This window comes from Chroicocephalus ridibundus, chromosome 2 (assembly GCF_963924245.1).
Source record: "Chroicocephalus ridibundus chromosome 2, bChrRid1.1, whole genome shotgun sequence".
In the NCBI taxonomy this organism is placed as follows: domain Eukaryota; kingdom Metazoa; phylum Chordata; class Aves; order Charadriiformes; family Laridae; genus Chroicocephalus; species Chroicocephalus ridibundus.
In genome coordinates this window covers 159,579,986-159,604,554 of record NC_086285.1, presented here as the reverse complement: position 1 = coordinate 159,604,554, position 24,569 = coordinate 159,579,986, and the positions used below count along the sequence as shown (strand labels likewise).

Genomic DNA, 24,569 nt, shown 5'->3' with positions numbered 1-24,569 from the left:
ACTTGCTCTGTTTTTGGTGCAGTGCAGCTGGTAGCCAGCCCCAGTGCAGGAGGGACTGTAGAGTTGCAATCTGGCCCAAGGAGGGAGATGAATGCAAATGGACCAGTTGGTGCTGCAGTGAATCTTGAGCATTTTGGTACCAGCCTCACTCATTCAGATCAGGGATGAAAGAGACCTGGCTGGTCAAAAGGGATCAAGTACAAAAAGTACCGAGTACTTAGCATTTCTGGGAACTAAGGATCTTACTAAGGGATCTTATTAGGACCTGACTGACCCAGAGACTCCCAACATCCTGATTTAGGGACCTGATTTAAAGCCAACAAAGTGTGATAAACTCCCACAGACATTAGGATTTTTAGGTGAGCCCGGAAGAACACTTCTCAGGACCCTCTTTAGGGAAATCCTCTGAATCCTGAATTCCTCTGAATTGCTCTGAATCTGCATTTCTTCTGAAAGAGAACACAAATGCGGACATCCAGCTCCTCCAGAAATCTCTTGGAGTGAGTTCTGTCACTCTTATCTCTCCAAACACCCAGGTCTGCAGACAGAGATACCGGTGTGGTGCTGCCTGATCTAGAACAAAAAATATCAGGCAATGTACGCAGGGGGAACTGCAAAGCCAGGCAGCCATTGGCTGACAGAGTAATATTTCATTGTGCAAGTTATGTTTATTAGCGACTATTTTAAAAAATGCTGCTATTTCATTTGCCAGCTTTTTCTGCTGCAAGGTTTCACGCAGTTAGCCCTAGAGGAGAGAGGAAGGCTGCTGGGTTCATTAATTAACCATTGCTGCAGTCTGAGAAACAGCTGAAGCATATCAGTGTAAAGAAAAAAAAAAAGTCAAAACTAACCCAAACCATTTTTTTTTCACAATCCCAACAAATAATCGTACTTCTCCCAAATAGTCTGGTGTTGATGTTATAATTTTATATGATGCTCTTAGTTTTAATTTAGAGAACAGTAGCCCCAGGTATAAATGAAATACTATTTGAACGAGTTTAATGATTTAATTATTTTACCTACTCAATTTTCTTTTTCAATTTTGATTTAATCGTTACTTTACAGTTTTGTATTTTTCCGTATCTTTATTTTCCTTATTTTTAACAGCATAGTCCCTTAAAAATAAAATACAGAAATCCCTCTTTACTGAAATCAGTGGAAGCATTCAACAGTGGCAGAATCCTAATTAGGAAAATCAGTTTATTTCTTTGGAGGGATCTGATCTCCAGGCACTTTATTATTTCTCCTTTGTTCAAACTCTGCTGGTTTGTTTACCTGGGAGCTACTCAGGGATGGAGCTATCTATTCTGTGCCGCTTGCTTTACTTCTACCACAGCAGGAGCCTCATCCATCAATCCAGAATTATGGTCACAATGCAAATAAGAAATAATAATAACCAGGAAAATCAATCAGCGCAGAAGAACTACATGGTATTATCCTGTGTACCACGTATTTTATAACTCTGGCATAAGGATCTTAGGTAAAGAAATTACTTGAATCCTATGGCAGTTACTGAAATAACTGCACAAGATCTAGATTTACACACACTTTTATCCTATGATTCTCCATCACATATGAAAGTATCTCTAATGATTACTAGTATTAATAATCTTCATAAGAATAATAGATATAGTTATAATTGACATAGAAATCATCCCACACCTGCTCAGCGTGAATCTAATTTAATGTGCCAGACATGCATATTCTTTTAGACGAAGGAGTGTTATTCACCACAGATTTCAGCTAGGGACTAGGAGCGAGGATCAGTCCCATTTCATCACTAAATTTATCATTGGCCTGTGCTGACCCACACACATCACTTTATGTTTCTATGCTTCATTTTATTTGAAAATTTGCCTTTCTCAGTTGCTGTAATATGTGACTAATACATTGAATTGCTTTGAGATTTTAATGCAAAACATGCCCATCATCTTCCATGATGCACCAAAAGAGGAATACTGCGTTGACTTCTGTCAGCCCCACACGTTTTTGTTAAATAGTGAATACATTGAATGGAGTGGGAATGTTTGCATATAACTTTACTCTTTTTTAAAAAGACTTGGTTCCACATAATTCTCTTAATGGCTGAAAAGCATGAGGAGTGGCTAAGGACCCTGGGCTTGCTAATTTGGAGAAAAGGAGGCTGAGGGGTGACCTCATTGCTCTCTCTAGCTTCCTGAGGGGGACAAGTGGAGAGGGAGGTGCTGAGCTCTTCTCCTTGGTATCCAGTGATAGGACAGGTGGGAATGTTTCAAAGCTGCATCACAGGGGGTTTGGACTGGACATTAGGAAGCATTTCTTTACTGAGAGCATGGTCAAACCCTGCAACAAGCTTCCCAGAGAGGTAGTCAATGCTCCAAGCATCAGTGTTTGAGAGGCATTTGGAGAGTGCCCTTAAACAACATGCTTTAATTTTTGGTCAGCCTTGAACTGGTCAGGCAGTTGAACTACATGATTGTTGTAGATACCTTCCAACTGAAGTTCTATTCTATTCTATTCTATTCTACTTCAGCCCAATCATCTGTGACACCAACATCCCTTTACAATAGTCCATCTGTGCTGGGGGGACTTGAAAGTAAATGCCATATAGTTTATACAAGCACTGGGATGCAGTGCCAGCAACCTCCTCTGCTGGCCTCCTTGTAGCCCCATGCTTCTTGCTTTCACATGGAATCTTCATGGTTGGAAAGGACCTTTGAAGTCACTGAGTCCAACCAAACAACCTACAATCTCTGCCACTAGAGCATGCCCTGAAGAGCCACATCTAGACATTTCTTAAGCACCTCTAGGGATGGTGACTCAACCACCTTCCTGGGCAGGTTGTTCCAGTGCCTGACCACTCTTTCAGTAAAGTAATCCTTCCTAATATCTAATCTAAACCTCCCCTGCCACAACTTCAGACCATTTCCTCTGGTCCTGTCATTATTCACCTGGGAGAAGAGGCCAACACCCACCTCTCTCCAACCTCCTTTCAGGTAGTTGTAGAGGGCAATGAGGTCTCCCCTCAGCCTCCTCTTCTCCAAGCTAAACATGCCCAGCTCCCTCAGCCTCTCCTCATATGACACGGTCTCCAGACCCCTCACCAGCCTGGTAGCTCTCCTCTGGACACGCTCCAGCACTTCCATGTCCCTCTTGTACAGAGGGGCCCAGAACTGAACACAGCACTCGAGGCGAGGCCTCACCGGGGCCGAGTACAGACGCACGATCACTTCCCTACTCCTGCTGGCCACGCTATTCCTGATACAAGCCAGAATGCTGTTGGCCTTCTTGGCCACCTGGGCACACTGCTGGCTCATGTTAAGCTGGCCGTCCCCCAGCACCCCCAGGTCTTTTTCTGCCGGGCAGCTTTCCAGCCACTCTTCCCCAAGCCTGTAGCGCTGCTTGGGGTTGTTGTGACCGAAATGCAGGACCCAGCACTTGGCCTTATTAAACCTCATACAGTTGGCCTTGGCCCATCGATCCAGCCTGTCCAGGTCCCTCTGTAGAGCCTTCCTACCCTCAAGCAGATTAACACTCCCACCTAGTTTGGTGTCGTCTGCAAATTTACTGAGGGTGCACTCAATCCGCTCATCCAGACCATCAATAAAGATATTAAACAAAACTGGCCCCAAAACTGAGCCCTGAGGGACACCACTGGTGACCGGCCGCCAAGAGGATTCCACCCCATTAATCACAACTCTCTGGGCACGGCCATCCAGCCAGTTTTTTTAACCCAGCGAAGAGTACACTTGTCTATGCCATGATTCACCAGCTTCTCCAGGAGAATGCTGTGGGGGACGGTGTCAAAGGGCTTCCCAAAGTCCAGATAGACAACGTCCACAGCCTTCCCCGCATCCAGAAGGTGGGTCACATAGTCATAGAAAGAGATCAGGTTGGTTAAGCAGGACCTCCCTTTCATAAACCCATGCTGGCTGGCCCTGATCCCTTGGGTGCCCTGCACTTGCCATGAGAGCTCACTCAAGATGATCCTCTCCATGATCTTTCCTGGTACCGAGGTCAGGCTGACAGGCCTGTAGTTCCCCGGATCCTCCTTCTGACCCTTCTTGTAGATGGGTGTCACATTAGCCACCTTCCAGTCATGTGGCACCTGCCCTGTTGACCAGGATTGTTGATAAATGATGGAGAGAGGCTTGGTGAGCTCGTCTGCCAGCTCCCTGAGTACTCTTGGGTGAATCCCATCCGGCCCCATAGACTTATGTGCGTCTAGGTGCAGAGGCAGATCATTGACTACTTCCTCCTGGATTATGGGTAGGTTGTTCTGCTCTCCATCCTTATCTTCCAGCTCAGGAGGCTGAACACCCTGGGGATAGCTGGTCTGACTATTGAAGACGGAGGCAAAGAAGGCATTCCTTCTCATTGGTTGCAACTTTCCCTCCCACATCCAGTAAGGGATGGAGATTCTCCCTGGCTTTCTTTTTGTTGATGTATTTATAAAAGCTTTTTTTTGTTGTCCTTAATGTTAGTGGGCAAATTGAGCTCCAGCTGGGCTTTTGCCTTCCTAATTTTCTCTCTGTATAACCTAACGAGATCTCTGTACTCCTCCTGAGTTGCCTCTCCCTTCTTCCAAAGGTGGTAAACCCTCCTTTTATTCCTAAGTTCCATCAGAAGTTCCTTATTCATCCAGACTGGCCATTTTCCCCGCCCTTTAGACTTGCGACACTTGAGGACAGCATGCAGTGGCCCAGTTTCAATGAGAAGAATGGAGAAGATTCCAACCCTGATTAATTTGTTGCCTTTATAGGTCTCTTTCTTAGGATTGGTGCCCATAGATCCAAACTGCCTCACTTAGAACTGAGGGAAACCTAGAAATCAAGACCTGATCTTTGTGAAATGCTGTAAGCAAGAAGAAATCCACTCCTTCCTGGGCACTGAGTGAAATTGTCTGAAGGTTGTTGAGCTCGTGCCACCCAAAGAGTTACGCAAAGTTAGGACACGTTTCAGGATTCAGTCCATCCCTCTCCCCAAAGGCTGTAGCTGTATTAACTCTTCCCAAACACGGCGCCTGCATCCAATCCATAGGAAAAGCAGGTCTACAATGACTGCCAAACTACACATGGAAATTGCAGAGGGAGGGTTGGTTGACCAAGGGCAGAACAGTGCCTGCAACCATTCTGGTGGTTTAGCAGCGTAGATGATTGCGTTGCAAAGACATTCCTTTATGCTGTTTAGTGCACTGCAGGGATGCAGCCTCCCTGCCTGCCTGCCCTCCTCTGAATTGCAATGAATCTGAGTAGGACGTGTACACTTGATTTGGTTGATCAAGGTGCTAAGTGCCTATACTTGAAGCATTAAGGGAGCAGTATATCCCAAAAAGGAACGAAGATATTTATAGTAGATTCCTCCAAGATCTGAAGGTCCTTCAGAGTAGCCAATGAAAATTGCTCTTTGGGACTTAGGCAGAACTTAAGTCACATGAATCTTGCCCAAGGACATTGCTGTAAAAATTTTTTTGACATTTCCAGAATGTAGCTAAATGTCACTCTGACTGATGCCATGATAGTTTCCATGTTCTCCACAGTCCCCAGAATAATAGCAGCTTGTTGACAATAATGGGAAGAGAAGGAAAATTTATTATGTGTATTTCACTTGTGCTAATGTAATTGCTTTTGTCTGCTATGTTCCACTAGCCACCAGGCCACAAGAAATGGTAGAAAAACACATGAAGTCTTCCCATTTCCTGTATGATAGTACAGGATGATAGGGCCTCCAGTAATCTTCTTATAATCTTAATAGCTCTTCGTGCTTAGAAATTATTTTTCCAATGACTTATTACTTTCTTTTGTGTAAAAATGTACTTCTGTCTACTTATTTTTAAGGGATAGTAATGTACATTTTTTTAATGACAGCCACTCTTTGCTATTCCTCCGTAGGAGAATATCTAACGTAAGCATTCAGTTACTCCAAATCCCATCAACAATCAACACAATAAAATTTAAAAGCTTTAAAGAGACGGCTCTTAGAGATAATGTGACTTTGGAAAAGGAGTGTAAAAGAATGCATCTTAACATTATGCCAATTATTTTAAAATCAAGAAAAGCAGTCACATACATAAAGATGGGTATAAGTTTAAGTCGTTTGATATCCTGAGGCCTTGAAACTTAGTAGGAAGATTGTTAAGGTATCTGTTCCTTCCTCTTCAAGCAGCTAACAAAGCTTTTGCTGTTCAGGTTCTTTCCATGACACCAGAACATGCAAACTTCCTCATTGAATTTACAAATGGTCTATCCCAGTGTTATTTATTAAAGAACTCTTTTGGTGATGTATAAGATGGAAGAGTATTTGAGATCACTTCTGGTTTTCTTCCGCAACACGAGACTACTGTAAATAAACTTGACATAGTTGATTTTTTAAAAACCAAACCCAACCAATATATCTAATAAAATTGAATAATATCCCATATTTACATTTCTAAAGGTTCAAACCACTTCATAGATTTACATATTTTTGTATTAGGTAGATACAAATACTCAGCAAAGGCAATGCTGTGGAATTTAATGTTTTATTCTTTTTTTTGTTACTTGCTTTCAGGTTCAGTAATTACATTTGCAAGTCAAAATAATATTTACTCTGTTCCTAAAGCTTGTGTATATCTAAAGAGAGTTTATAGGTGCAATTTAAAAATGGAAAATACGCACACCATTAATTAAGAGACATTTTTTCTAATTACTATCATTTAAAACTCAAACTGCAATCTGGAAATCAAACTGTTGTCTTCTGGCTAACATCAATATGGACTCAGCAGTTGCAGATTTGCACAGAACTTGCAAGATGCTTAGTCAGAGCATAGTGGCCTTTACCATAAAATGACAATTCAAGGAATCTCAGATAAAAAACCAAAATGCTAGAGCATCCTACGAATAAGGAAAAGATTAAAAATCCAAATCATAAATACACACACAAAAAAATTCTCACAGACTTTGTATGAACCCTGTGGTTTACAAAACATGGAAAGATAGGTGGTGGTAGCAGCTATTCCCACGACAGTCATCTGGCCTAGAGCCCATTTTTCAATGTGATCTAGGGACTTAAATGTATGGGGAGGTAGCAACTGAGATTTTCATCACTCCACAAGCTAAGGGACTCCTTAAAGCTAAGGGACTCCTTAAACCATTTAAGTGGTTATAAGAGTATCTCATTATAGTGGTTATAAGAGTATTTCATGGGACTCCTTAAGTTCCACGAACTGCCACCAAGCTCAATAGAGTTAAGCAGTCTTACACGGTGCAGACAATACAAAACTTGGAGGAGTGGCTAGTAAACTGGATGATTGCACTGCCATTCAGAGGGACCTCATTGGGCTGGAGAAATGGGCTGACAGGAACATTGTGGAGTTCAACAGAAGGGAAATGCAAAGTTCTGCATCTGTGGGGGAATAACCCCATGCACCAGTACAGCCTGGCAGCTGACCAGCTGGAGAGCAGCTCTGCAGAGAAGGCCCTGGGGGTCCTGGTGGACAGCAAATTGACCATGAACCAACAGTGTGAAGGCCAAGGGCCTCCTGGGCTTCATTAAGCAGAACATTCCTAGGAGACTGAGGAAGATGATCCTTCCCCTCTGCTCACCCCTAGTGAAATGCATCCGGAGTGCTATGCTCAGTGCTGGGCTATCAAGTACAAGAGAGACATGGACATACTGGAGTGAGTCCGGAGGAGGACTATGAAGGGCCATGTGACAAATGAGGAAAGGCTAAGAGCTGGGACTGTTCAGCTTGGAAATGAGAAGGTTCAGGGGGAGGTGTGTGGGGTTAATCTGATTAATATGTATAAATATGTTACTGGGGGTAGTAAAGCAGATGGAGCCAAACTCTCCTCAGTGGTGCCCAGTGACAGGGTGAGAGCTGATGGGCACAAACCGAAACACAGTAAGTTCCACTGAAACATAAAATACCTTTTTTACTCTAAGGGTGATTGAACACTGTAACAGGTTTCCCAGAGATGTTGTAGAGGAACATCCCTAGGGATATTCAAAACCTGACTGGACAAAATCCCAGGGAACTTGCTCTGGGTGATCCTTCTTTGAGGAAGGAGGTTTGACTATACGAACTCCAGAAGTCCCTTCTAAACTCATTTATTCTGTGATTCTGTGATAGCAATACAGGTATTGTTCCAAGTAGACAGTTACGAAGATCTGCTGAGGATCTGCAGGGCAGAATTAATATCTCTGAATCCAGCCTGAAGCAAATACACAGCCAGTGCAGGGCACAGCTCCTGTGACTGCAGTGAGAGACCTGGTTTAATACACGAACCATGCCTTTTGCGCTCATTTCAGTCCATTCCAGCCTCGAGTCCTACTGTTGGACTTAACTGCAGGTCTGTACCATAGAATCATAGAATCATTTAGGTTGGAAAAGACCCTTAAAATCATCGAGTCCAACCGTAACCCTAACGCAACCAAGTCCACCACATGTCATCACCTGACCTGTCACATCACTTCTTCATGAGAGTTGTTCTATGGTTCGAAGCTCAAAGCAGCATCCTTGCTCTTTCCATCCCCATCTGATGACATCAGGCAGTCCCCGAGCACAAGCTGATAGCAAACATCAGGCACATGCACACTATATGGGGAACAATCCTGTCTCCACCTGCTAGATCTCTGTGGTATGTGCAATGTTACAGGTGGGAGAGTTTGAGGAACAGCAGTAGCACATGCCTTTTCTTTCCACCAGCAAAAAGAGCTCCTCTATCAGTACCAACCATTCAGTTTCAGATGGTCAGATCACTACGTAAGTGATAGGAGATATCTGATAAACCTGTGTGTGAACTGTGGTCTCACTATGGCTTTCTCAGCAATCTTAGCTGACAGGGAAAGCTAGAGGCAGGTTTACCCTTAGGCAGTATACCAATGCCAGGACAATATGTTGAGCAACTGACACTATCCTCCTTTCAAAAAGCTAGAAACTAGCCTTCTCCCAACAAAGTACTGATGATCTTTAAACATACTGTTTTTAGTTTCAGTAGATATTTTTCATTTTCACTACTTCTGTAGGAAGAGGGTTGCTCTAGAGAAAAGGAAGCCGAAGGGAGACTGGGACAGCCTTCAAATATGGAAGGGGTTCCTACAGACAGGAAGAAATTAATTGGTTTTTGTTTCACCTATAGCTATCAAGTGATGACGTGTTATTAAGTTATTATAAGGAATATTTAAATTAGATAGTAGGACAAACCTTGTAACAATAACAATAACTTAAATAACCTCATTTTTCTTGGGAGACTTGACCCCGAGGTATGATTAAGCAGTTTAGAGAGGCATTTTTTTAGGAGTGATTTAGATAATATCCAGGACCTGGGCATGGGTTAAATGACCTGTCAAGGTCCTCTCATGCCCTACTTTCTATAATTAAATGATACTGGCTCCTAATCCCAGCTATGATGCAAAGTGTTCTCAACCCCCAGTTTCCAAAGGAGCAAATCATTTTGTATTTCTAATGATTGCCACACAGAGTCTGATGGATTAGTCTGAACTAGCTTCATTTATGTAGCCTGAAATGCCACAGCCGCAAGGATTTATATCTGTGGTTTGCTAAGGACATGTTGGATCAACCATTAGCCAATAATATTGCTGATGGTGCAAGAAAAAGACAGAATCTAATAATCTCTTCCAAGACGGTAACAACTGGTGAAAGGACTGTTTTGCCAATAAAGTCCTGTTGAAGGCAAAGAAACAGCAAAGAGTGAATCTGCGCAATAAAGAGGGGCCATTTTTGCACAGTGAAAAATATTTTTCAGGTCATCATCAGCTCTTTTTAATTGACCTTCAGTCTTCCTTCTCTTATGTCGTAAACCTGGTCTGATGTGTTTAATTTTTATATCTCTAAAATAAATATATAAACATATTCAGACGATCATCATTATTGTAGATTCTGTTCACTTTATACATTTGTGGTGCGTATGCCACTTAATTACAAAAAATAAGAATTTTCCAGGTTGTTCCTGCTCTAAGCAAAATATGTAAGTACTTGTGTACATTGAAAGATATGGATATTTTCTCTGGCATCTTTGGGACTACAGCTGACTTTAGAACTATCCTTAGATATATGGTACACACAAAAAATGGGAACAATATAGCCATACAGTGCCATAAGTAAATATAGAGATTAGTTCATGCTTGCTGAGTAGCTGGAGCATTGATGAGAGGTGGGAGCATCCTGGCTCGTCTTTTGCATCTATATCCAGCCTACGCACTGGGAAGCCTCATGGGGTATTTTTTCTCTTGCAAAGTTTCTCCATGTGTAACACCAGCTATGGGCTACTAGACCTGAGGTGCTTTCTGTTTCTGGATTAGCACAGCACCTTTCCCAGGGCTGAGCATCTCACCCTGCTGGAAAGCAGGGAATTGGGCTTTTACTTTTGAACAGACAGAAGATGTTCCCTTCCTTCTTCACTAAAGAAAAAAGCCTTAGCAGCACACAATTGTAATTCAGGGAACATGATGGTGGCTCATGTTCTCTTCAAGGCCAATAAACTCTGACTTTGCCAGAGTATTTTAATCATGTTTTTCATGTTGTGAAGGGCAATTCAGTCTTTCAGCAAAACGCCTTTATTTCCAGACCACAAAATCAGCATCGGCCGTTCAGAACAAGTATAGAGAAACCTTTAAAGAAAGATTTTTAGACAGCCATTTCTAATCCTGCTAGATACAGGAATCTCTTTGTAACAATGAATATTTTGCATATTTGTGCTGGGTTTTCTGTTCAGAGTAAAAACAGCATAAAACACACATGTGGAATACAGGTATTCTTGTTCTTCTTTGTGAAAGTAGGGTGGTAGGTAGAAGTGCGTCATCCTGGGGTTTTTTATCATTATCATCATTTTGAAGAGAGGCACATCTTCACAGTTTATGGATTAGGACACATTTCTCCAGAATGTCTGTGTGATCCCATCCAAATCCAGTGGTACTGCTGTGTTCCTGCAAGCCCTGGACAGGGCTGGCTCCTGAGCTACCACCTCTCACAACTGCAAGTCCTGCAGATCAGCAGTGTCTGCCCTTGTGATTCAGCAGAGTTTTTATTGAATACTGAGGTCAGCAGGAGCCCCCATCTCCCAGAGGAGGGATTTTGCAACTCTGAGTGGTAATGGCTCTTCCATTTCAATTTCCAGTTGTACTCAGTGGAAGCTGGGAGCTGAGAGCTATCTCATGCTGCCACATACTATAGGTGTCTTCTGAATCTTAAATATCTCTAGGTAGCCACATCTTCCCTTCTGGGTGCCACCAGAGTTGTACCAGTCTAAGAAAGGCATTTGCACACCTACAAGGCTGAGCTGCCCAGAAGTCCAGTGGTTGCACCTCTTTGCTACTAACTAGAGAAAGGGAAAAAAATGTGAGGGTTGTTTTTCTTTTTCTGCCAAGAACTGAAAATGTTAAAACACACACACACGCACACACACACAAACACTTTTTGGTTTTCATTAAGGAAATTTTTTTAAATAGCCATTCATAAAACTTTTCTGGTTCGCCAAATTTGTCTTGCCTGTCTCCAGACATTCTTCACAAATTTATTTATTTTTTAATATCATCTTGTGAGGTATTTAGTCTGACTGGTACTACTTTTTTATTAATATTTTTCTCCTTAAAAAAACATAATTGGCATGACTTAAAGATTTCCTCTTTTTTATAAACTCTTTGTGGAAATAATACATAGGAACATGTCAGAAGGCAAGAAAGGCCAGAATGCATGACAAAAATTATTTACGATACAACTACATTGGGTGTTTATTGCAAGGTTATTGCATAGTTTTATGCTCATTTAATGATGAATTGAGCTGACTTTACCCAATGGATACGGGTGTTCACGAGAAGGGAATGTTCATGAAGAAGTCATTTGAGCTTGTTCTTGTTTTTGCCTGGAATTTAACATAGGTTACACATGTGGTTACTGTACAGCGTCGGCCATCAGACATCAGCTTAATATTGACACCTAGCGTGTTCGTAGTGCTGTCTATAGACATGGTTTTAATTGCTTTCTGCACTGTACTATCTAAACTAAAATACAAGAACTTCAACAATGGGGCCTGACTGGGGCCTTATTTTCCTTTAAGAATAGAAATTCTGATTTTTTTGCAGTTTGAAACATTTGTATGTACCTTGGAAAGGGTGGTCACTGTACTGACTGTCTGAGTGGCAGAACTTATGCTCTAAAAGCTCAGTTAATTCTTCGAGGGAAAAAAACCAAGCAAATTGTTATCAAGAAGGGGGCATAAACAATTCCCTGGGACACCTGAAATGCTTCATTTCACTTGTGTTCTCATAGCTAACAAACCAAGATTGTTGGAGGAAACTGCTTTAAAAGCCATCAGAGCCAGCAAGCATATCTCCACCAAACAGAACAGGCTTTGGATCAAGCATTAAACAGTAGAAAATGTCTCACCTTGTCATTAACTGTGTCCTTTCTCCTCGGGCCCTTTCATAGATTTAACTATTAGCTCTGTCTGGCTTCCGAAAACCATCAAACAAATGGGAAGGTCAGTTTCTAAAACAGATTGTCTTTGCTTTTATTTTTTAAGGGTCAGAAGTAATGTTCTCTCCACGGCCTTAAATTCCAGTACAAATCCACTTTGTCAGGTAATTCTTGACTTAAATTCTGGGGTGTTTTTTGTGCCCTGAAACACAGCATCGTCAGCCTTGGTATTCATACCTCAGCATGTCCAAGACCACACACAATTTCTTTTCAAGGACTCATCTGCTGAGTGCTCCTAAGAGAGCACTGTTTACATATCATGACTATATTGATCTAAATAGTAGATATGTGAGCTAAATACTCATTAAGACCAAGCACTGCTTTGCCCAAGCATATTTCCCTTTGAAGCCAATGAATTTCTGTGTGAGCAGATTAAGACTGACCCTGCTCTTGGGTTGGTGCCTTTAAGCAACCTGCAAAAATGTGGACAGCATTCTTCAGCCGTGCACTGGATCAAACCCTGTATGAATTTATACACAGCTATGCTGATGTAAAACATCTGGGGGGCTTCTCTCCTTCGTTTATGTCCACCAAGATTTAATACTCCCAGCAGCTCTCACTGGTATCAGCAGGATTCATTATTCAACACCAGAGACAGCGGTTGTTTTGTCTTGTATCATTTATTTAATATTCCGTGAACAGTCCCGTTTCTATTTCCCATGCTTACACAAGCAGTGAAAACAAAGGCATGGTTTGTATTATCAGGCAAGGACAATTTGGCCCACGGTAAATATCAGGGTTTGATGTTAATCCCATCCTTGTTTTACACCAGAATAAGCCACTGCCTTCAAAGGAATTAGTCCTAGGTCACATCAGTGTCAATGCAGAATGAACCCTGTGCTATATGTCTCCTCTGCTAGCAAAGTGGCAGAAGAAACCTAATCTTTCATTATTTGTCTGTGGCATATTCTGCCAGCCAAAGGACTGAGTCAACTTTTTCCCACAGCACTCTCTGTACTTTTGATGTCAGTCTGACTTCTTCTAGCTCACCACACTGAAGCATTCACCGTGACTAATAGCAAAACAACACCCACAGGTTTCACAAAGGAAAATGTTTGTCCTCGCCTAACTCTCTGAGATAAAGTTTTAATCCAGCTGGTCTGGAATGCTGTAACCTCTCATGGCTCTTGTCTGGTACATTTCCATTTGCTCCCATGTCCCTTGCCTATCTCCAGGATAGTTCCTAATTGAGAGTTAAAAATATTGAGATAAAGCAGACTTAAAGAGAATAGTGAGTAATGTTAGATAGTTATCAATAAAATTCCCATTGAACCTTGAGTGATTCATGTCTTTCACGGTGCCTAAACTGTGTTCAGCTCAGCTCTGGAGGACAAAGTCTCCTGGGCCCTATTGCCCATCCCCAGCCATCCTAAAGTTTTCCTTGCAGGTTCATCCATGTGTATTTCCTGTGGTCTCCCAAGGTCATATCAGAACTGGTTCTCAATGTGGTTAAGGATGTCCAAAATTCTGCGTACTCTGAAGGCAGACTGCAGTCCACCACCTTTATGCTACCCAAGATTTCTCCAAAGTAAGGGCAGGCCTCAGGGGCTGTGATTTGCCATGTTTACAGCCCAATGTTAGCATCAGGGACAGCTGAAAAAGTAGGCGAAAAGTAGGGTTTTTTTTTTATTTCTCTTTTTCCAAATATTTTACTAGGAAAGGACTCTAAAAAAGTCATTGCTAAATTCTGTCTTTTCTTGATTTTCATCATAGTCAACAACAAAAGGAGATACTGAGGGGAAAAACAAACACAGGGAATACCAAATTGCTTTCATTGGGATTTTCAGGTCACTTTTCCAAAAATAATTTAAAATGGAAGCATAGCAGCCGTAATGGGAAATTTGGATAGAGGAGATATTTTCCGTATTATGTCTGGGCTAGCAAACCTGCAGCCTGATCCCGGATCTGTAAATCTACTCTAGTCTTCCCACACATCGGTCAGCTGTAGATTCAATGGGAAAACTCTGTCTCTAACGGCACCTGTGCAAAATGACAGCCACCTACAGGTGCAACTGGAGGAAAAATTTAGCCTTGCCATTGGCCTTTAGTTAAAAATGCTGATAATAAAATGGAAAGAGCCTTTGTTTCCAGCACTGTTTTGCCTTTTTTTTTTTTTTTTTTGGTAAATATTCTAAAAAAAGAACAGCTGTGGGGGGTGGTTTGTTTGCCAGCAGGTATAACTGATTAACACAAACAGCTGATCATCAGAGCTTCCCATCAGAGTATGAGCAGGCTTTGAAGGGCAGGGGTTGTTTGGAAAAGGACACTCAACACGATGATATCCCTCATCTATTTTTCATTACCGGTATTTTCAGTACTATTTCAGTTAAACCAATTTACTTTCTAATAGATATTAGTCTCACTCTCACCCGGACTGGAGTGGCTTTCATAAGGCTGTCATTATTTCTTGATAAAGAGTCCAAGAGTAATTTTAGATCATCACATTTTGCTATTATTTTCTTTTTCCATTGCAATACCAGAGGGGAAAAAATTATTTGTAAAATCTTGCTTCTTTCCTCCACCTATGGCCACAGCTTGATAATTGAGAGGAAAACACACATGACCTGGCTTTACATAGCTAGGAAGAAAAATGAAAAGCTTCTCTTGTGCCGGCTGTTATAACTCTGCAGAACACCTGAAGCAGGGTCACCTGTGCACACATCATGATGACTCCCACTGCCATTGGGAAGAGACATGGCGGACATACTGCAGGTAATTGCTGGGACACGCATACATTTGATCAGATGGAAACAGCAATGTGTCAGAAAAGATGAACTGTTGTCAGCCCTACAAACATAATTATTGCCCGCTCGCTTTTGACATCCTACTTAGGATAAGAGCCATTATCTAGAGCAATAAAAGCAGCTGTGCAGAACACCACCCCAAACTCATTTAGCAGAAATGCAGACTACCTAATTCTGTTTTCCTTAAAATGTACTTAAACTCTTTCCAATGCTGCAAAGCAGCCTTGATGAATTTTTTTTTTTTTTTACCATTACTCCTAATCAGTTGTATAATCTATTAAGGGAAGTACTAGGAGTTCTGCCTTGGCTATCTTGCATTGACTTAGACAGAACTACTGAGATAATTTGAGGAAAATTTCCAAAAGTGACTTTTGCTTTAGACATCTTAATTTTACAGTGTCCAGGCTCACCCTAGAACTCATTGACGCTCTCAGACATTTCCAGACTGGGTTTCAGATGAATTTTTTTGTCACTGGAAAGTTATCTATGCCTCGTCCCCAGATAATGGTACATCTGAATTGGGAGACAGGTATTTACAATTCAGATATCCATGTATGCTATGCAATTAACTTTTGGTAAGGGATGGTTCAAAAAAATCCGGGATTAATTTTTCATTCTTAATATCTAGGATGCTATAAGTGTTCTTCCCCATTTCAGATTAATTTATTATAAATCTTTGTTTAGATGCTGTAACTGTTATTAGGATTAATTTATTTCTCCAGTGGCTTTAAATGGAATGTGGCTTCTATTGAATGTAATTACTTTGGTATTTGTTTTGAACAGTAAATGTGCAGTTTGTAAGAGAGATCAACCGCATAAAAAAACGTGTAGGGAAAATTTTAGTGTCAGACTGAGCTTCATGAGTCTGAAAAATGGAAGTGCAGAAAGAGAAACTCCACAGCTGCTTTACACTCTCTTCTGAGCACTGAGCAGGGCAATAGCGTCACTTCAACAGTTTCTTAACCTACCTTGATTGCCATGGGCTGCTTCCAGTGCGTTTGTCTGTTGAGCCAGGATTTGTGCAGTGCCTTGGTTTTTACTGACTTTTGTGGGTTGTTACAGGATCTACTCCTGGCTAGACAGCACAGGTAATTTAAAGTAATTCTGTAGTACGTATACTGTGTTTTCAAGGTTACATATATTTAAAGAAGACGTCAGAGATTCCTGTCTGAGTCTTTTACATTTACCTAAAAACACCAAATGGGGTGAAGTTTTTGGACAATAAAATGGTGACATCTGGAAGGTTTGGCTTTAGAATTCTCCTTGTTATTGCCCTGCAATGCAGCCGTCTCAGAGTACAGGCGGAGGGTACCCAACCAGGACACAGAAAACACGGAATAGGGGAGATAATTCACGTCAAAGAATAAGATTGTCCATTTTAAATAGGAACATTTCAAGTATCCGCAATAGCATCCTGTGTGCAAAATGAGGACAAAAGAGTGCTGTGCTGCTCAGTGAACAGGAGACGTGATCACCAGATTTCATTGTGCAGTTCAGGATCAGTTCCTAGATGAGGGTCAGAGACAGAGTTCAGCAGAGTACCCTGTAGCCATGGAAAACAGTTACTAAAATTGAAGCTCATTTACCCATCTCTGTCCATTCTTCTGTATGCATGGGCTATGACCCTACTACTGACATTGTCCCAGATGTGTCTAGTCACTTTAACATTTATAAAAAGAAAAGCACCAAAAAAAGGTAATCCAACGTCCCAGAATAGATTTTTTTATTTTATTAAGATTTTGCCCAAACCCTAAATTTTAAACAAACTCAAGGGGAGTTAGAGGAGATGTGCTGAAAAATATTTGCCATTTGGGGCTGCCCAATGGTGCTAGTAGGGTTATGTATTTGCTTGAGTGCCTCTGCATCACTCCAGCTATGTCAGCCCTCATGTGTCTGATGTGATATGATATGATGTGATATGATATGATATGATGTTCCTGAAAGATCTCTTGTACCACACCGTGTTGCAAACGTCTTGCCACAGTTGATAGCTGACTGACTTACCAAATTGTATGGTTTGAGCTACCTATGAGCAACTTAATCAGACATTCAATCTCCTACTTTTCTAATGGATTCAGTGAGAGGAAGAGCAAGAAGGAAATAGCTATTTTTCTAGCAGCAAATTAAACTCTTGTTCTGAATGTTAAAGATACATATTTCTGAATTCTGTCTTGAACTAGAACAATTGATTTTATGCAAACTTGTCATTGTTCAGAGGGAAAGTGGTTTTTGTTTTCTAAATCATTAGCAGTGCCGGAGCAATAAGCATGTTAGGATGTTCTTCTATAGAATGGAGAAAAATGTGTCTGAGACCAGTTACTCTCATTGAGGGTAATCTAATAATTCCTTGGCGTATACCCTGTGTTTTGATAGGACCAACTTGCCTTGCAAGCTACAGATTTCATGCACGTTAAAGGCCAGACTGTGTCCCTAAGTACATAGTGAAGTCCTCTAATGCCTGTTCTGGAAGCAGCAAGACCAGACTTAAAAGATCTCAGCTCTCCTAGAGACATAAAGAAGATCTGAGTTTTTGAAGAATGAGCCAATGTTCCCGTGGGAGCTGTGCACAGATGAACCACAAAGCTCAGTTCTAAACACAAAATCAGGAGGTAACACTGATAGAAATGGCTCCTTTCACAACAGGGGGAGTAAAGCACTACTCTTAACCCTCGTAGTTTGTGCTTGACTAAATTTACCAAGAATAAACAATATACCTTTCTCCATCCCTGTTTTCTCAGGTGTATGGTATCTCCTGTCTTTCACTAAGCTACGTATATGTAGATCAGATAAGAGTTAGCACTCACTCCAGCTGTGATTAGGAGTTAAACAGCTGTTGTACTTATGCATTGGACAATATAGAGGATGAGGGACAGACAAGCTTTCTGGAAAGTCATGGCAGCAGTTTGGTCACCTTTGTCAGATAGGTCGGTTTCCAATAAATGTTGATGAAGAAACATCCACAATCTAAAAAAAAAAAAAAAGGACCAACCTTCTATCATGGCCATTGGCATTTAGCATTTAGACCCAGGAGAAATCAGAAGGAGTGAACCTGGGGAATAAAAAAAACCTCCTTACAAGGTGATTTAACAATAAGGCAGCAATGATTTCAGTTTAATGAGTAGGCAGTACTGCCAACTATGAATGTTCACGTGCTTCCTCTCCCTGTGGAGGCTGTGCTGTGAACTCAATCAGACGACTGCTCTAGATAGGAAAATCACTGCCAACGCCAAATGTTTGTTTTTTAAGTTGGCCAAGTTCCCTGATATAGTTCACAGTATGGTCCCACAAATAATTGATCTGGCACAACAGAGGGGAAGTTGTGCTGAGGGATCAAGGTGGGCAAGAGGCAGTACAGAGATACAGGTACTAGTTTCACTGCCAGGAGCTTTGATTCATAAAATCATGGTCTCAGCTGGAGAGAGCAGCTTGCTGCAGCCCAGCAGAGAGAGAGTGGTAGAGTCTGCGCTGCCAGATGTTCCTATTCTATACGAAGTAGAGCATTTTGGTCTCAAATCCCACACTTCTCATGCAACCCTCAGTTCATTCCTAGTGATAAGTTCTAATAAAAGCATAAGTTATTTTCCTTTGAAGTAACCTAAGCAAGGGGGTGATGGTGAAGGGAGAGAGGGCAATGAGGTTTCTGAGACATTTTAGTTACAAAAAACAACTTTGTGGTGAGCAGCTATTTTTAGTTAAACAACTAACGATGAATCAAAATGCTTCTCCAAACCTAATTAACCAATAATAATTACCATAGCAACCAGTTCTTTATGTGGCACATGCTGAAAACACTCTTAAAGAAGCACAACATCTTTACTTTCTCAGGTTTCCCAAACCATACAAGAAGTATTCTAATCCATTGTTGAAGCCAATCCAAAATTAGGAAGCAAAATAGGAAAAGAATTCAATAATTTTCCACAGGGTCATTTCGTGGATTAATGAAATTTCTGCTCTTTAGGACTGATCTGCCTTGAGAATGTCCATCTGGAGATTACATTGAGAACCATTTCTTTACTTTTCAGATGTATTTTGGCGAGATCAGCCCAAGCACTGCTCTGTTTCTATGCAGCAGAACAAAATTACCTGCTGAGGAGGTTAATAATAGGTTAATTTCTGCAGAGCACACTAGGGTTTCTTTCTGCACTTGAGGTAGTGACACACATGTTCACTGTCCTCCTGCGTTTTGGAATTATTTCTAAAGTTTATCGGCTTTCTCTCCTCTTCCTCCACTGTGCTTTCCATGTGAATGTATGCTACCGTTGGTTCAACTACTCATGATGAAGACTGTCTGCGGCAATTACTATCTTTTAGGACTAGCTATCAATCAGCATATTTCTAATCTGTTGGATTTGTTGAATGTTTCTAAGTATTCACTTTTCCTCAGATTATGGTCTCTTTGGAAATGCTGAACTCAATTGTTATACACTCCATAGATGTCTAAACTCCATAAACAGGTCTTAGAGAGCACTGAATTAGGAGACTCTACAGCTGGCCTTATGGCTTTATGTAATTGTCCCTGATGGACATGTGCACCTTTTCAAAGAGGGAAACTTGTGTCAAAACATATTTCAGTCATGATTTTTGAAGTTTTAAAATTTCTGGCATTTGCAAACCCTTCTCTAACTCACTCCCAATTGTTCATAAACTCACAGGAATCTGTGCAAACTCCAAATCAAGGCAAACTCAGTTAGGTGGTCTTATAGCAGAAATGCCTACAAGTTGCTGTTGTTACGCTTAGCCCAGCTCTGCTCTCACTAACTCACCTGTACCCTTCAGAAATTCCCATTTCCTGAACTACATTCCATTCTGTCTTGATAAGCTGTCTGTGATCGTGGTTCACGTACCACTTCACAACAGACTTGTGAGCTACTTCACTGTGTTTTCAATGAATTCTGTTTTTCCTGTTCTCTTACGTTACTATACTGTACATACTTTGACTGATATTTCTTCCTGACCAGCTGTGTCTAGAGCCTTTTAAGTGTTTCTTTGTCTGAGATCTGGTGGTTGCAAATCCACTCAAAATATTATCCCAGTTTCAGTTGTCTTGGCTAAGCCCTTTTTATGCAATGAGTGACAGATAAAAATTAAATTATTTGAATCAATGTGTACTGTCAAATTTAAACTTAGCTTTCTTGTCTGACCTGCATCTGCTCCTTCATTGCCTTTGTTTTTGGCTAGTTTTCATATTGATTTTGCAAAGGGCTCCAAGGTGCCTGTACGAAGGACACTTTACGAATGCAAATTTATTTGCCAAGTGATTTCTCTGTGAACTAAGCTCTTAATCACCTCCTATGAGAAATATGGGAAGCAGAGTTTTGCAAAAATTTTAACAGCTGCTTCTAACTACCTGCATGATCTTGTCAAGTAACTTTCTTTAGCTCTGTTCATCCTATTATGCCATTTGTGCAACTGCAGGTTCAGCAGGGACGGTGCAGATCCTGTTACACAGATACTCCCAAACAGCGTGGTGACGGGTACCTTCTTTTTGCATTTTATAAATATTCAAGAAGACCTCCCCAGAGCCCTATTTAACGTCAAAACATATCACTCATGGCTTTTTAAGATCACTTGCTGTCTCTGCTGCAGTTGCTTATTTGAGTGCTGTGCAAGGTACAAATACACTAAAGAGCTTATAAATGTTGTGAAAAGATTTTCTTTTTTTCACATTATACCTCAGCTTTCCTACTGTGAGAGCATTGATTATCTTCAGGCCAGTCAAAAAGACATGAAACTGTGTATGTCTTATAAACTCAGAGTTCGCCCTGGCTTGTGGCCCTGACAACAGGCAGAAGAAAATCCTGCAAGACTTCTGGAATTGGCCACAGTAAAACGTAGGAGAAAGAAGTGGCAATGAGAGACTCGAGTCTTATATGTCTTTTTTTATTCTTTTATTAACAGGAGCCAGACATTAGTATCCTTGCAAGGCATAGCGCTTTACTCTTTGGATTGGTTTCAATCAGACTACTATGTGTAAAAAAAGCAGATTCTGCCTCTGAGTAAGCTGTTGTTTTACCTGTAACATGTTTTCCATAATTCCCTTTGTCTGAATCAAACTATGTGCTCATGAAATCTAATTGAAGGCCAAATTCTACTGCCTTTGCTCTAAGAGTGGCACTAGCCCTGAGCATTAGCAGAGGTGGGTGACTGCACCGGGTTCATGAGGAACTTGCCATCGCATTTGCAAGCAAACAAGAGCACCCTGCCACTGCCTTCATTGTTGAAACGCACGTTTCAAATGCTGTGAAAGGCTTTTCTTTTTTTTTTTTTTCTCTGTATACCTGAGCTTTCCTAGTGTGTGAGGATTGATTATCTTCAAGTCAGTCAAAAAGGTATGAAACGTTGGCTCCTCCAGCCACCCACAGCTGATTTCAGTCGTCCTGCTGAACAACGTAATTCTCAACTCGTCCTGTCTCATGTCAGCTCAGCACACGCCTCTTAGGAGCCTGCACCAGAAAGGAGTTATCTATCTCATGGGCTGAATTGCTGTATTCTCGGTTTTATCTTGGAGCAAAGGTGGAAAGTGGGGGCAGCTGGCTGGTCCAGAGCACCCTGACTCCAGTAAAAGAGGGTAAGGTAGATAGATAACAGGGGAAAAGCAGTAAGCACAGAGGTGGAATAGTGACAAATGCAGTGAGACTGAGTAGTCTCAAACTCCTCCCTTTTGAAAAATAAAAGTCTGAGAGGGGTAATGCTGTAAGTCAGTAAAATCAGGAGTGGTGAGAGGAAGATGAATCGGGAATGATTAGTCACTGTCTCTTATATTATAAGCATGATGCGACACTCAAAGGAATGATAAGGCTGCAAATTAAAGCAAAAAAAAGGAAACATTTTTATCACAAAATGCCTAATTAAATTGTAGAAATCTTTGCCATTGAGTGCCATAGGGGCCAAAAGTACAATTAACTTCAGAAAGGCATCAGAAAAAGTTAAGCAGATGGATAGAGTATGCCACCTCCAGCTCAGAGGTGCCGTAAACCACAGGATCCTGGAAGCCAGGAAGATGCAAGGATCATTCTAATCATGCCCTGTTTCTCTCAAGCTTTGCCTATTACATCTATTACTGGCAAAGGTTAGAGAAAACTTCAGTTGGAGCCAGGATATGCATTCTTATCTCATCATGGCATACAAATTGTAAATTAATTCCCTGTACTATCATAGAACAATACTCCAGATTCAGAAATACGGGAATATATAAAGCTGAAGTTTCTGCCAGATGCATTTGGTCTGATATAAAATCTCACTTTCAAACCCATGTGAATGTGAGGAGCGAGACCTGCAGATCTGCGGCACAGCGTCACAATGAGATCAGGGAGTTCTCCTAAATGTTTTCTCTCTTTTATTAGGACAAGCAACACTTTGATTTTAGGGAGACTTATTATCAGATATCAGTACAAAAATGCAACCTCTAGCCCACGGTGTTCTGCAACCACAGATTGCTGGAGTGTTCAAGACTGTTCTCACAAAGCATCACTGGATGTTTACTTTATTCTTGTATTTGTGTCTACTGTTTTATCCTTGTACTCCTACCTGGGCACTCTCTGTTGTTTGCTGAGACAGAATCTGACTGATGAACACTTGATCTGTCCTGGTGTGGCTGTTCTGACATTGGCATGATCCTGTAGGTATCACCCATAGCTTTATGGCCCATCGCTGTCAGAAGCTGGGTGGCTCTGCTGGGCAGGTACGTGGGGTAATGTAGCCCCCGCCTGCTCCCCAGCTGGTCTCCCACTGGGAGAGGGATGTGATCCCGCAAGGCAGGGTGCACCCAGCGGGACCTCATCGGCCGGGGGGCTGTGACTGGACCTTGGCAGGAAGACGGGGAGCTGGTTTTCCAGACTTTCAGCTGGTTCACTGTGCCCTGATGGCTTCTCTAGCTGAGGTAGCAGTCAGAGCAGTTTCACCCTACATGCTGCATTTGAGGAATGTTAATGGCTTCTGGACTTATTTTTCACTCCTGACCCTCTCGCGAGTTAAAAAAAAAAGCAGGGTGAATTGGAAACTGAGAGGAGTTCACATGAAATCACAGCCTGTAACAGGGATGAGGTATTGGAGAAAGCTGCTGAAACTGCGGGTCTGCGTTCTGTCTCTACTGCCTGCAAATATTAAAAGTTTCTTACTCTGTCTCCCAAACAATCCTCACGTCAGCAGTGCCGATGTGCCCTGCCTTCCAAACATACAGAGCACAAAGAGGTATCAATGAAAGACAAATAAACCACTGAAATTTACACTGTCCAAGGATCCACTCCCACTTGGCTAAGTTCGTATTGCAAAGGAAGAAGCTGTGCTGCACCTTCTACAAGGAAAAAGAGCGTGGCTTTTGTGGAGGCGTCAGCGAAGGACAGGTCTGTGTGCACAGGCACAGGCTACGCAAGCATTTGGTTATCCCGTCAGCTTCCCCTGTTGAATGGTTCAGGAATCCAGCTGTGCCAACTCATGCTTTAGCATTGGCTGAAAATGAATTTATTTAATTTAGTCAATAATAACAAAATAACTATTATCACCAATATTAATTCCTAGTTAACCGATACTCTTTGTTTTCCTTAATATGGCCTTGTTCTCTAACTAAGCCATGGAACAAATCACAAAGTTGCTTGTACAGAAGAGGCAGTGCAAAAACAAATTGTTAATTATGTTTGTAATCATTCCTGACTAGAGCCCTGTGAGTCAGTTCTTGGAAACATCGTTTGTGGTTCAGCTGGAGTTTAATGCCCCCGAATACTGCGTATTTCTTCCTCAAGGCAGAGAGAATTTTACACGTTTGATGCCTCTAATTAAGATCCAAGAGATTCTTTTATGTAAACTTTCCTAATGGTTTAGTTTTACTGCCTACATGACTGCAGAGGAGTCATTTGCTCTCTCTTGCTCGCTCTCTCTCTTTCTCTTTTTAAACAGGTATTTTTGCTTCTCTTATCTGATCAAATCCTATTTGTTGTTCGTTGCAGATAGCGGCTCAGGCAGTGTTATTTATGTGTATGAACACCGCAGGAATCTTCATTAGCTACCTATCAGACAGAGCACAACGTCAAGCCTTCCTGGAGACCAGAAGATGTGTAGAAGCCAGACTGAGACTAGAGACAGAAAATCAGCGACAGGTATTGCAGAAACAATCCTATTTTTGAATTAACTGGAATTGTTAATAAGACTTGACCAGGCTTTTGTAGCCTCGCTGACTCCAATATGATGCCACCTGATTTGTGCAGGTTAAGTGAGTTTCATGCTGTTATTTTCCTGGTGTGTATTGATCCAATATGGCATCTGAAAGATTTTCACTGGGAAACAGGATGAGTAGAGAATGGCTGTTCATTGTCTTTTCCCATATAAGAAGAAGAGGCAGAATGAAACGGCAACTGGCGGGTGCTTAAATTAAGCTG

The 24,569-nt window shown here is 41.5% G+C and overlaps 1 protein-coding gene across 2 annotated transcripts in view; it reads left to right on the top strand.

Annotated features, from left to right (window-relative positions):
* ADCY8 (adenylate cyclase 8) overlaps positions 1-24,569 on the top strand; it is a 127,955-nt gene that overhangs the window by 7,683 nt on the left and 95,703 nt on the right. For both annotated transcript variants that reach the window (XM_063327543.1, XM_063327542.1), the window contains exon 2: positions 24,141-24,290. In XM_063327543.1, the coding sequence (XP_063183613.1) occupies positions 24,141-24,290 (150 nt within the window). The remainder of the gene's footprint in view (positions 1-24,140; positions 24,291-24,569) is intronic.